We start from the raw sequence: 15,325 nt of genomic DNA, 5'->3' as shown, positions 1-15,325 counted from the left end.
ACAAGGAAGGAGCAAAACAAAGTTTATTTATTTGTGTCCAAGATGTGAATGTTAGGTAAGTTTTGAACTGAATAATAACTTACTGAGAAAATGACTGGGAGGGACCAGACGATGCATTCATGAAGTTGAGCTTGTGTCCATGCAGTTTTATAAAAGCTTCATGACAAAGTCCGATGGATCATTCCCTGGCAAAAGGCAAGGGAATACTTTATGGTCCATACTATGAGATCCTCTCTTAAAAAGAATCTCATTCGAACTCAATGAGGCACCAAATGAATAGGCTGCTGCCTGAGCCTCCTCAAGGCTATACCACATTGCCCTCGTAATCTTGAAGTTCGAACGGATGAACTGTTAAGACATGGAATGGACTATTAGGGTTTGGCTAATGGAGGAAGATAAGCACCTAATAGTCAATAGACAATGCTTCTTACCAGCGGAAAGGTAACCCCGGCAGTAGCGCAGCTCAACTTCAGTGGTGGTTCTCGCGTTGGCTTGCGCATCTTACCACTCCTCTTCATATCCTCTGGAGAGTGTTGAGCAATCTTTGCAATCTTTGAAGGTTTTGGTGTTCCAAGCACGGAAGGTGCACGACATCCAACATTCTCACCAAGTCCCCCTGGATAAGTTGAAAACAAAAGGAGCCTCTACATTAACAATGACAAATGAGTTTAAAACAGGTTCATGGGGAATGAGGTAAACATAATTACCATGACTTTACCCCTCATTTGCAGAGGGATGTAGGAGGAGTGGACCGGGGCAGCTGCTGCGGCACCTCCGACGCCGGACATGCTGAACATGCGGGTCTGATCTTGATAAATAATAGAGCTCAAGATAATGGTGTCGTCGTTCCTGTTGCCAAGTATTTCGGAGTGTAGCAAGGGTTCCATAGAGGGTATTGAAGTGTTAGACTTGTGTGGGGTTAGATCTAACTCTAAACCCCTTTTGTGAATCTCACGTGACATGAATTTGACTAAAAAATATTACATAATATAAAAAATTAACCAAAACAGTAAAAAATGATAAATAAAATAATTAATAAAATAATATAACAAATAATAAATAATATAAAAAAATTTAAAATGTTTTATTTTTCTTATTAAAAATAATAAATTAAGTGAAAAAATAATCATAATTAATCATAAAAGCATAATTAATAAGAAGTTAAAGCCAAAACAGTAATAAAAATAAAATTATTGAGAGTACTTAAAAAAAGTACTATAATATATTATTTGTATGTTATTTTTATTTTAACAAATAAATGTTAATTTTTATTATAATAATAAAAAATTATAACATACTATAAAAAATATTATTTAAAAAATATAATAAAAAATTACTACTACTACTACGTATCCATTTAAAAAAATAATTTAATTTAAACGGGTTACATTCATTTATTTTTGAAGAAAGGGGTAGAGAAAGAGAGAGGGTAATATTCAAAACAAAAAAGACATAAAAGATTAAAGAAAAGGAAAATGGTTTGAGAATTGAGAGTGCCGCTACGGTAAAAAAATGAAGATGGGTTGAGAAAATTTTGGGTTGCTTAATTCAAAGGGTAATGATATGGTGCTAAAAGTAATCTTTTTTAGTACATACTGAAATGAAGTGACATAAAGGAACTGTAAACGCATGGTTTACCTATAGTCATAATTAGGAACAACAACGGATACACAACAGATGGGTGTCAATCATCCATCAGTTAAAGAAAAATAATTAGTGATGTTTGCAGGATAAATTAATACATAATTAAAAGATTAATTAATTGTCAAGAGAGATAATCTCTTTTTTTTTTCTTTTTTAGTATCTGGACCAAGAAATACTCTTTTAAACATAAAATTTAAATTGGGCCATGAAATGCTATTATAGTAATAATAAACAACAACAATATAAAACCCAAGAGAATAAGTAATGATAATAATAGTAATAATAATTATAATCTTTTATATATATATATATATAAAGACAATTATACCAGTGGATTTGATGAGTTGGTTCTTACATAATAGCAAACAACGCTCCTTTAGATTCGTTTCTGATCTCTGGTGGATTTGGTGTTCGAGAAATAACGAGATCTTTCATCCTCACGAGCATTGGACCACAGACAAGGTGATTGGTATGGCTTTGTCCTTAGAAAAGGAGCTCCAAAATATTTTTGAGTTGCAACGACTATCTATCCCCTCAACCATTAGTGGCTCTTGGATTTCCCCCTCAGTGGGTACCTTTAAGATTAATTATGATGCTAGCTATCCTGGCAGTGGTGCTCGAGTTGGTTTTGCTTGTGTTAGCAGAGATTGAAAGGGAAGGTGACAACGAGGCTGTCTGGGAACAATTGAGAGTCGTAGCATTTTGCAAGGAGAGTTGTTTGCTATTTGGAGAGGCTTTCTTTTAGCATGGGACTCGGGATAAAGAAACATTATATGTGAGACAGACTGTGTGGAGGCTTTTACTATTGTCAATAATTTACAAGATTGCTCTGGGTTTATTGATCCTTTGGTGTTAAAAATTCGAGATATCATGTCTTGGAAATGGCATGCTGATCTTCGGTTGATCTTGAGAGATGCAAATACAGTAACAAACATTATGGCAAAGACTGCAATGAGGACTATTTCTCCCCAAGTGGAGCTTCCATTGCCTTGGAAGGAGTTTGAGAGTAGTATTCAGCGGGACTGCATTTCTCAGTTTCTTGTTTTTTTTCTTTCTTAGTTTTTGTTTATTTTCTTTTAAGTCACCAAAAAAAAAAGACAACTATGATATATACGGAGACACAGTAGTTCATGTTTCAATCACCTTCTTCCATATAAATTGAAAAAATCTAATTTTCTCTATCTTAAAAACTCATAACACAAGAGTTAGTTCTTAATCTCAAATCTTAGAATTTAAATCCTAAATAACATAATTATCAGAATCAAACTGATAATTAATCTAATCATACGACTGGATCACCGGATTACTGGTTTAACTGATGGGTCACTAATTCACCCAGTTGACCCAGTCATAATTAAATAAAAATATAAAATTATAAAAATAAATTAAAATTAAAAATTAAAATTTAAAATGTATGTTTTTACAAATATATTAATAACGTTACATCAGTAAAAATAATTATTTTATATATTTAATCGTATAAATGATTAGGACATGTTTAAAACTAATTTCTATTCAAGACATCTTTGTAATTTTAATCTCTAATTAATTTAATAACATAAATTATCCTTATTTTTAAATTCAACATATATATTTTTATAGTTTTATTTTCTCATAAATTTACTATTCTTTTAAACTTTTAATGATTTATTAATTACTTTGTATTTATTGAGCTCTTCAAATTTCTTATAAAAAATAAAAGATCAAAATCATTAAATTACAAAATACTAACAAAAATTATTTTTCCTTTTTAATTCTTGAATATAATTTAACTTTACTTAGATAGCATATTTAATACAAAAAAATAAAGCATACCAGATAATAATATTTTAATTCCTGAATATAATTTTATTCATTATTAACATAAAAAATTAAAATCTAAAAATAAAAAATATTATTATTAGCATGGATAATAATAATACAATATTCAAAATTAAATATATCAAGTTTTAATTATTATTATTAATGTCACAAATTAAATAATCAACAAAAAATATAAAAAATATATTTTTTTTATTAATGTGAACTAAATAATATTAAACACCAAAAATATATTTTTTTTTATTATTAACATAAAAAAAATCTAAACAGATTAGACATATTTTAATATCACATTAGACATACGCATCATTAATTTCACATAAAAAAATAAAATATTTGAGCGACACAAAAAATGATCCAACAAAAAAAAAAACCAATCCAAACGCATAAGCGTTGTTTGTAAAGAAAGGTTTAACTGAGAAGTTGAGAATTGTGATAATTACGTATGTCTAATGTGATATTAATAAAGCAGTGAGAACATCAATTACTCCAAACTTAGACATAGACATATCAATATTAAAAAAATTTGAAGAGGTCAGTTGTTCATACCCTGACCCAACACTATGGCCCAGATCCGAATAAGCTAAAAAGGTCCAACCTAAAGATTAGCGGTCGACATAGACCTTTCTCCAAAGAAGTTGATTCGAGAACTGGCAGATAAATACTTAGTCAAATAAGTAATCGCCCCTAAAATCTCTCAGCTCACTTCCAAAAGAAATATCCCAACCACCCTAAGATAAAGGGACGGTTATCCACCTCCAAAAGTGGAACTACTTCAACGGTGGTTATTGGATCACCACTATATATACCCTGACACCCCTTAGGTAACTCCAAGTTCCAATACTCTCTAAACCTGCTAAACCCCTTGCTAACTTAGGCACCGAAGTGTCTTTGCAGGTACCACCCCCTACTCTCCAAACGCATAACTCGGACGGCAGCTCCCAGGCGCGAGCAAGTCGGAGACCACCTTCTTTTGACATTTGGGCCAACCTTCCAAACCCAATCCACCTATCTCAGGTTACCTACGTAATATCAGTAAATACAAAGTAATTAATGAATCATTAAAAGTTTAAAAGAATAGTGAATTTATGAAAAAATAAAACTAAAAAATATATATATTAAATTTAAAAATAAGGATAATTTATGTTAATAAATTGATTAGAGATTAAAATTACACAGATGTCTTGAATAGAAATTAATTTTAAACATGTCCTAACCATTCATACGATTAAATATATAAAATAATTATTTTTACTGACGTAGCGTTATTAATATACTTGTAAAGACATACATTTTAAATTTTAACTTTTGATTTTAATTTATTTTTATAATTTTATATTTTTATTTAATTATGATTGGATCAACCGATTGAATCAGTAACTTATCGGTTAAACCAATAATTCAGTAAATCAATTATGTGACCGAATCAATTACTAGTTTGTTCTTGTAATTATATTATTTAGAATTTAAGTTTTAGAATTTAAGATTAAGAATTAATTCATGTGTTATGAGTTTTTGAGACAGAGAAAATTAGATTTTCCAATTTATATGGAAGGTGATTTAAACTTAAAAGTGTGTCATCGTAAACTACTATGTCTCCATACTGTAGTTGTCTTTATATAAAAGATTATAATTATTATTACTATTATTATCATTACTTATTCTCTTGGATTTTATATTGTTATTGCTTATTATTACTATAATAGCATTTCATGGCCGAATTTAAATTTTATGTTCAAAAGAGTATTTCTTGGTCCAGATACTATAAAAGGAAAAAAAGAGATTATCTTTCTTGACAATTAATTAATTTTTCAATTATGTATTAATTTATCCTGCAAACATCACCAATTATTTTTTTTTTAACTGACGGATGATTGACCTTTATCTATTGTGTATCAGTTGTTGTTCCCAATTGTGACTATAGGTAAATCACGCGTCCATAGTTCTTTTATGTCACTTCATTTTAGCATGTACTGAAAAAAATTACTTTCAGCACCATAGCATTACCCTAATTCAAAAAGATGAAAATGAAATTTTGTGTTTCCGAATGGCGGGAATAGCACCTTTCTGTTTTCTGTCCCTTTTTTTGCTAATTCTCTCAGGCGCCAATATTATGTTCACCTTAACTGGATTTTTTAAAATAAATAATTTATTTATTTTAATTATCAAAATAAATAATTTGTAGCGTATTTACTAATTTAAATAGATAATTCATCTTTTTTATTATTTAAAATAGACTGTTTAACTTTTTTATTATGTTAAATCGTTCATCTTTCCTATTATTTGAAACGTTTTACATTTAACATTTTGGTCCAATTTAAATTATTAATATTTTTTATTATTTTCAATAATTATATTTAATTATTTATAAATACATATATCTTGTTTACACGATAAACGATATAATTTTTCATTTATCTTGTTTACACTGAAAACGAGACAAACAAAAATTGAAACAATACAAGTATCTCATTTACACTGTAAATTAGATATGTGCAAAATTAATTCGTTTATAACGTAAACGAGATAAATAAATATGGTGTAAATTAATAAATATGCTACAAATTATTTATTTTAGTAATTAAAATAATTAAATTATTTAGTAAAAAAAAATCCCACCTTAACCCTATCTTTTAATTCAGAATTTTTCTTTTCCAAAACAATTCCTTTAGTTAATAAAAAAAATTATCCAACAATAAATTAATAACTATTATTAAATTACACCATATATTAATTAATTATCATTAATTAATAATAATTTAAATTTTATTTTATAAAAATTTAAAATTTATGCAAAACTTATGCCAGTATAATAGTATAATTGTGCATTCCTAACTAGTGAAATAGACAAGGAGCCGAGTGAGGTAAAAAGCTTCGGATCGAACGGCTTAGAAAAATATTACTAATTGAATATAACCCTTAGGGTTGGCAATCTATATACTACCCACGGGTACTCAACCCGGACCAACCCATTCGAATAGGGTTGTCTACTCTACCGCTGCGGATAGGGTAGGGTGTTGTGCGAGTTCACCTGCGGATAAGGTAGGATACGGGTTCAGTGTATACCCTATCCTACCCTACCCGCACCCTTAATATATTATATAATACATATGTAAAAATTATGTATGTAGTGAAGAAAGTGAGTATTGAGAAATTCTCAACCCGCGGATAGGGTAGGGTAGAATTAGGGTTTAGAATTTTAGGGTGCGACTAGGGTTAGGGTTGAGAAATTCTTAACCCGCGGGTAGAGTAGGGTAGAATTTAAAAAAAAAAATTCAACCTGCTGGTAGGGTTAAGGTAGAGTCCAAACCCTACCGTACCCTACCTTTTGCCAGCCCTAATAACCCTCGTCTTATGAGTGGAGATGTTCCACAAAGACATTATTGGCCACTTCCACCTAGCCGTTGGTTTGCGGATGTTTCACCAAACTAAATCTCTGTGAGATTTCGAGTGTTTTCGAAAATTTTTGAAAGCGTTTGTCTGTAAACTGGGTCTCGTTATCGAAAATTGCGATCTCAGGTATTTCGACTCGAGTTATGACTTGTTTCCAAAGGAATTCTCGACATTGGTTGGCTGTGATCGTGGCCAACGCTTCTGCTTCGATCCACTTGGTGTAGTAATCAATGGTGACTATAAGATATCGGAATTGTCCAGGAGCGGTGGAGAACGGTCTGACGAAGTCGATTCTCCAGGTTCCGAAGGGACAGTCCGCCGTTATTACGTCGAGCGAGTCTGCGGCTGCTTCCAATAACGTGGCATGTACTCGGCCTTTCTTGCAACTTTTTACCAACTGGAGAGAGGCTTTGATGATGGTGGGCCAGAAGTTTCCAGGTCTGATAACTTTTGGATCTAAGATTTTTTCCTTGACATGATGTCTGCAGCAGCTTTTATGGAGTTTTCGAAGTACGTAGTATGCGTCACCAGGTTCTACGCGAGCAGCTGAGATAACCTTCGCAGGTATAATTGCCCTGTTATTGTGGTATATTTCGGGGTTTCCCATTTAATTCGCTTCGCCTCTCTTGACTTCTCGGGTAGGTTACTGTTGTTGAGGTATTGGAGCCTGAGCCGTAATCGTGTTCCTGGGTTCGAATCTTATCTCGTATTAGGTGTTAAGATATATTACACAAATAGAAATAATTTATTTTTAGGATAAAGTATACTTTTTGTTCCTAAAGTTTGACAAAAGTTTCAAAAATACCCCTAAGTTTTATTTTGTTTCAATTTTGTCCTAAAAGTTTTCGATTTGCATCAAATATACTCTTGACGACTAAATTTTCAAAAAATCTAAGACCAATCTAACAATCATGCATGAAAATTATGCTTGATTTGCTTGTGTTAAGGATTGTTCCTATGAAATTGTTGTTGAATCGGTCTTAAATTTTTTGAAAAATTAGCTGTCAGGGATATATTTGATGCAAATAAAAAACTTTTGGGACAAAATTGAAATAAAATAAAACTTAGAGGTATTTTTAAAACTTTTGTCAAATTTCAGGGGCAAAAGGTATACTTTACCCTTATTTTTATTATACTATTTAAAAATAGTATTTTTTTCTCAATTTGTATATAAAAACATAATTACATATTAGTATAAATAAAATCATATTGATAGTTATAGAATTAAATCAAAATTAATTTTTTTAAAACAATTTAATCTTAATTTTATTTTTTAATGACAACATTAATATTCTCGACAAATTATAATTTTGGAGACAAATATTTAATTTCAATTACATCAGACTCATGTTACTTCCAACTGTCATAATGACTTTTTGAATACGATTGATGGACTTCTCCATCAAAAAGTGCTGCTGCATAATCTCCTCCAGTAAAAATCTCTTCATGGCTTATCCAGTTTGCTAAATTATCTATTTTGATTATTATGTATTTTTTTAATTCAAAATTCCTTTTTAATTCTCGAAAATAATTTTTTAGTAGCATAATTATTTTTAAATAATAGATTTCAGTATTTCGTATAAAAATATATATTGATTATTTATTATTCTTGCATTAACTTGATGTTACAAAAATATAAAAAGGAATTTCTCTAAACCCTAAATCCCAAACACTAAAACTTAAAACCTAAACGCTAAATCCTATAACCTAAACCCTAAATTCTAAACTCTAAACTATCATTTTTAATACTCTGATCCTTACATTCTAAACCCTAAACCCTAAACACAAACGATCATTTCTAATGCTCTAACTCCTAAATTCTAAACCCCTAAAATATAAACCCTAAACTATAATTTCTAATCCTGTAACCTTTGTACCATAAACCCTAAACCCTAAACCCTAAACCCTAAACCCTAAACTATCATTTCTAATACTCTAACTCTTGCACCCTAAACTCTAAATTCTAAGGTCTAAACTATCATTTCTAATCCTGTAATCCTTGTACCATAACCCCTAAACCCTACACTCCAAACTCTGAATCCTAAACTATTATTTCTAATACTCTAACCCTTGCACCATAATTCCTAAACCCTAAACCTAAACTATTATTTTTAATACTCTAATTCCTAATCCTAAACCCTAAATCCTAAACCCTAAACTATCATTTTTAATACTGTAATCCTTACACTGTAAACTCTAAACCCTAAACTCTAACCCCCTAACCCCTAAAACCTAAACCCTAAACTATCATTTCTATTCCTCTAACCCTTGCACCTTAAACCCTAAACTTTACACTCTAAATTCTAAATTCTAAACCCTAAACTATCATTTCTAATAATCTAACCCTTGCACCACAAATCCTAAACTCTAAATCCTAAATCCCAAACTCTAAAATTCTAAGACCTAAAATTCTAAACACTAATTCCTAGACGCAATATTCAACCATAAATCCTAAATTATTAGCTATAAACCTTAAACATTAAATACTAATTATAATATAAAAATATTTTAATATTTATAATAACATTGACATCTAATATTTTAAAATTTATTTATTTTTCTCATGATAATAAAATTATAACATACTAAGTAAATTCTTTAAAATGATTATATTTATATATCTTATTCACCAATATGTTTTAAATTCATATATATATATATATATATATATATATATATATATATATATATATATATATATATATATATTTTGATTATTTATTATTTTTGCATTTATTCTATGTTATAAAAATATAAAAAAAAATTGTTCGAATTCATCAACTAAAAATATATATTCGTATAAACCTTTTTTAAATACATAAATCATAAACGTTTAAATTCTAAATTGTAAACCTACATTTTAATAATTACATATGTCATAAGTAATACAAATAATAAACACAAATTTTAGTAACTACATATGTCATGAGTAATACAAATAATAAAAATGTAGTATTATTATTTAATTGATCTAATTATTATTCGTAACATTCTATTAATTAGGTAAATATAGTCTAGTATTTAAATTTTTAATATATTTAAAATAAAAATATTTAAATTTATTTTCTAAAAAATATCAGGTGAACAAATTATTTTTTTAATCAAGTCTAAATGTCTAATATAATCAACTAATTTTTTTTTATCAATTTTTAAGGTTGCGTTTGTCTACATGCACATGACACTAAAATAGGGACACAGACACAAAATCGTATTTGACAGATGAGATATGAATAGAAATATTGTGTCGAGAGACATTGCATTAGTGTATTTTGTGTCCACTCTGACAGGAGGACACAGAGACACTAACAAGAAATACAATTTTTTTTATTTTTTTTATTATTCTTGTTAATTTTTCATAATTATATTTTTTTATTATTATCTTTTTCTTTTCAAATTTATTAATTAAAAAATAATAATAATTTAGACTTTTATAAATTGTGCTAGTTTATCACCAAATAAAATATAACAACACTAATTTTGTGTCTCTGTCTTTTGTGTCTTATTTTTAAAGTCTTGTCTTATCTTGTTTTTAAAACTAAATGCAACTAAGCTATTAGACCAATTTAATTAAACTTAATTACCAAAATACCTTTGTTATATAATATCACGATTAAATTAATATAATAATCGAAGACAATTGAACTAGACATATATTATTTACAATATAATTTTAGTCATTTCAAAATTAAAAAAATAATATATTAATATTTTAAAATTATATTCAAGAAATTGTTATATGTTTTGGCTGAAATCAATGCTCTGATGAAACAATGTATATAATGAAGGATTATTATTATTATTGTTATTATTATTATTGTTATTATAGTAGACACTTTTGCTTGTGAGTTTTTTTTTTTTTCGTTTACAATTTGCTTTATGAGTTTTTTTTTTCATAAAAGAGTAAGTAGTAACATTATAATTTTTGTTAACTCGTGTCCAATATTAGTTTAAAATATTGGTTCTTTATACACAAGTCCATTAAAGGCCCAATTTACAAAAAGCCCATAAAATTAACCTTTCTCTAATTGCATCCAAATAAAAATACTTTCATTAATAATTGAAGCTTCTTTATAATTATTATAAATTTTGGGTAAGAATATAAATACACATACTAACCTATACGATTGATCAAAAGCCACACACTTGGAATCAAATTAAAGTGTCCTTTAAAGACCACTTGATACTTTCACCACCATAGCCAAATCCATCTTATACTTGATCAATCGTTGAAAAAATCCTCTCCATTCGGTGTTAGTGTTGTAAGTGTGAGGAGTGTTGAAGTTAGTCCCACATCTAAGAAAGCAAGAAAGAGTGAGGAGTTTATAAGATGAGAGACCAATTAACTTACTACCTTAAGGTTTTGAGTTGGAAGTGGTGTCTTCTCATCTTATATTATCTCACTTGATTCCTCCCCGAAATCTCCTCGGTGCTCGAGAACTCTCCACAGTAGGCCCAACATTCGGGTCGGGGTGGAATATAATGGTTTGAATTGCCATCTCTAGTGTCATTTATCTATTATGCGTCGATACCAGTACGAAATACATATGGATACAAGGATATAATATTTATAGAAGTTACAATAATTATGTAGGTAAGGATATAAATAACAATAATGTATCCTGATGTATTTATGAATAACTATGTTTTGTGTAATAAAAATACAAAAATATTATTTACACACTAAAATTAATCAATAAAACCAATTATTATGTATTATATATATATATAATATTTAATTTTTTTGTGTATTTTATATTTTTATATATATTTTACTCTGGTGACTAATTTTAGTATAGGCCTAATTTAGTTGTAAAAAATAATATTGCAACTCAGAATTGCCTTCTAATCAGTAGATTCAAAAAAAAAATTAAACGTGCATTTTGTCTCCTTTTTCCAAATAACTCGAGCACACATCACGTATAAAATTGAGAAAATATATGATTTGGTGGGAAATACAAACCATATATAATTGTGATGGATGCGGATAGGATCTCAATGGATGTAGGTTTGTAGCCTAATATCTTTTTTTGAAGTAAAGGAAGCTCAACACAATAAAGTGGAGCATACAATATAAAGAAAGTAATAGAAAGAGCTACGACTAATAAAATAATCCCCTGGCATCACCAGTGCTGCCATCAGCCTCCCACAGGATCACAACCACGCCATTCTGTGTAGCTCAACACCGTCCTTGTGTGAATGACCTCAAGACTTGCTCTCTTATTCTTAAAGATCCGTGCATTACGTTCCAACCATATGTTCCAAATCACTGCAAAGAACGCGGTCATCCACATCTGCTGCCCTTGTTGCCTATTATGCATTCCATGCCAACTCTTAAACAGAGCTTTAATGGTTCCAGGAATTATCCAATCTCTGCTCAGAGACCTCAATCACTTGCACCACACCTGCCATGTTACCTCACACCAAAGAAATAAATGCTCAGCAGATTCCACTTCCTTGGTACACAGTACACACATACTATCACTCATAATGTTAACTCCTAATTTAGTCAACCTCTCCTTGGTGTTAACTCTACCGACTAACACAAACCATCCAAAGAGCTCAATTCTCGGAGGTACGAAACCTTTCCAGTGGGAACTCGTGAAGCTATAGCTCGTTATCTCAGCCGATAGTGTCTCCAATTGTATGGCCTGTATCACAGAGCTAGTAGAAAAAACTCCTCTACTTTCGAACTTTCACACCACATTGTCCTCCCGACCAGATGACAACTTCACTTGCCTTAACCTCTCATGGAGCTGATGGACTAGTTCCAGCTCCTATTGAAACAGCTCCCTCCTCCATTGAAAATTCCATATCCATTCTATCACATCCCAAAAAGCACAATCCCCAATGACATCTCCTTATTGGCTTGAGATAGAGTAGAGTCTTGGAAAACTCTCTTTGAACACACCACCTTGAACCCAATTATCTTCCCAAAACCGGGTATGCATACCATCACCTACCTCCATTGCCAAGCCACTAACCATTTTATCCCTTATCCGTTGTTCTTTTATATTCAGCTGACAGATGTCTTTCCAAGGCCCACCTTTTACTGGTAGAGACTGAGTTGCTAGCATTACATCCGGGTTCAACTTGTTGCACGAACAAACAATCTTCTTCCATAGAGGGCAATCCTCCTTTGAAAACCGCCACCACCACTTAAACAGGAGCGCTGTGTTTCTCAGTACTGCATCCCCAAGTCCCAAGCCCCAAGCCCCCAGCCTTTTTTGGAGCCTGGACGAGCTTCCACTTCACCAAAGGGATACCATAGTCACCGTTCTCCTTACACCACAGAAAGTTCCTTTGTAAAGCAATTAGCTTATCCGCCACCGCCTTCGGCATTTTGTACAAACTTAGGTAATATATGGGGAGACTATTCAGGACCGATTTGATAAGGACGAGTTTACCTGATTTATTCAAAACCTTCGCCTTCCATAAGCTAAGCTTTTGTTCCACCTTATCAATGATTGGTTTCCAAGTCTTCACCAAGCGCGGATTCGCTCCTAGAGAAATTCCCAGATATCTAACCGGTAGAGCGGCCTGCTGGCATCCCAGTAGTCCACACGCAAGATCAATCCATCCTTGTTCACAGTTCACCAAAATCAGATTCGATTTATCAAAGTTGATGCTCAGCTCAGACATTAACTCGAAACACCGCAACAGTCTCTTATAGTTTACAATTGTTTCAGTCACCGGCGGGAAGAACAAAATGGTGTCATCCACAAATTATAGGTGCGACAGTTCAATATGATCTTCCCCTACCAGCAGCGGAGCAATGCGCCCGTTCCTGACAGCTTCCCCCACCATCCTATGCAATACATCGACAACGAGAACAAACAGAAGTGGAGAAAGAGGGTCCCCTTGTCTTAGTCCCCTTTCCATCTTGAATGGCTTGGATGGTGACCCGTTAACCAGGACTGCCATGGTAGCCGTTGTAACACACTCCCTCACCCAATTCCTCCATCTCTGCCCGAAGCCCATTTTCTGAAGCACAATATCAACAAAGCTCCATCTTACTCTGTCATAGGCTTTTTGAAAATCCAGTTTGATAATAGCCATTGGCTTTTTCCAAGTCTTCAGCCAATGAACCGTCTCGCAGGCTATGAGTGCGCCATCATGAATTTTTCTACCCTTTACAAATGCAGTTTGAGTCTCTCCGACCAGCCCCGGCATCACAGATCACATTCTTCTCACTAGCACCTTCGAAATTACTTTATACACACACTCCACCATACTAATAGGCCGAAAATCCTTCACCTCCTTTGCACCTTCAAACTTTGGGGCTAGTGTCACCCATGTTACATTCACATCTGTTGGCAACTTAGCATTTTGAAAGAACCCCAATACCGCTGCAGTGAATTCCGGCCCAATGTCCTCCCAGCATCTCTTTATGAAATTCATATTATACCCATCGCTCCCTGGGGCCTTTGAAGATTCGCAGTCCCACACAGCCTCCTTGATTTCCTCCTCCGATGGCATCACTTCCAGCGCTTCAGCCTCCTCCCTATGGATATGCTTCACTAAGCCATCTCTAACTCCAATCCTCGGAGCATATTCCTGACTATATAAATCCTTGTAGAACCCTCTAATCACCCCTTTTATTCTTGCCTAGTTCCGCACAAGTCTTCCATGTACCATCAGGGCATCGATCCTATTATTCCGTCTTCTGGCCGAGGCAATGTTATGAAAGTATCTGGTATTCTTATCCATACTTGCAGCATGCTTGGACCGAGACATCTGTTTCCAGTGAATTTCCTTTCTAATGTACTGTTCATACCCTGGGTCGAGCTATCCGACCCGGGATGATTGGCGACAAAGCGACCGACCTCTTCAGGTCAGACTATCCGACCTCTTCCTAAAAGAGGTCGGCCAAATCGACAGGAAAGCCCAAAAAAGGGCCCAACTCAAGGAATACGACCCAGATCCAAAGGCAGCCAAAGCCTATAGAGATAAGGGCGGTTCCATTGAAGATAAGCTGACCTCGCCAAAAGATAAGATAAGATAAAATAACTAACTTATCTATCTAAGAAGGTCATCCCACACTACTATAAATACACTGGAGCACCCATGTATAACTCATACTCTGATTCTACTAAAAACCTGCTTAATACCCATGCTAACTTAAGCATCGGAGTCTCTTGCAGGTACCCCCCCACCCTCCCGTGACGAAGGATCAGCAGTGCAGCCAGTTCCGCAAGTCAGACACGATAGCTTCGGCCGCTACCCTCAGCCGGATACGTCATCTTCGACCAGTACAGAAGATCTCGACCGAGATCGACCTACAGTTTCAGGTAACCCTCGGAACATTGGCGTCGTTGCCGGAGAACCTGGAAGTCATCCCACTACCATGGCGGACGACCATGATTCAGATCTAGAGGATAGAACGCCGCACAAAAATGCGGACGCTACACCAAAAGACACTCCAAACCCTAACAGAGACAAAAACTCATCAAATCCGTTAGAGGCGCTT

The 15,325-nt window shown here is 32.6% G+C and overlaps 1 protein-coding gene across 1 annotated transcript; it reads right to left on the bottom strand.

Moving 5' to 3' along the window:
• Nucleotides 1–13,581: 13,581 nt before the first annotated feature.
• LOC148572394 (secreted RxLR effector protein 78-like) lies at nucleotides 13,582–14,028 on the bottom strand. The gene has a single exon (XM_088507483.1). It carries the CDS (start codon nucleotides 14,026–14,028, stop codon nucleotides 13,582–13,584), a length of 447 nt encoding a protein of 148 aa, XP_088363609.1.
• Nucleotides 14,029–15,325: the final 1,297 nt, after the last annotated feature.

This window comes from Arachis ipaensis, chromosome B3, assembly GCF_059453495.1.
Source record: "Arachis ipaensis isolate K30076 ecotype BB chromosome B3, ASM5945349v1, whole genome shotgun sequence".
Lineage (NCBI taxonomy): Eukaryota > Viridiplantae > Streptophyta > Magnoliopsida > Fabales > Fabaceae > Arachis > Arachis ipaensis.
This window is presented reverse-complemented; position numbering and strand designations above follow the sequence as displayed.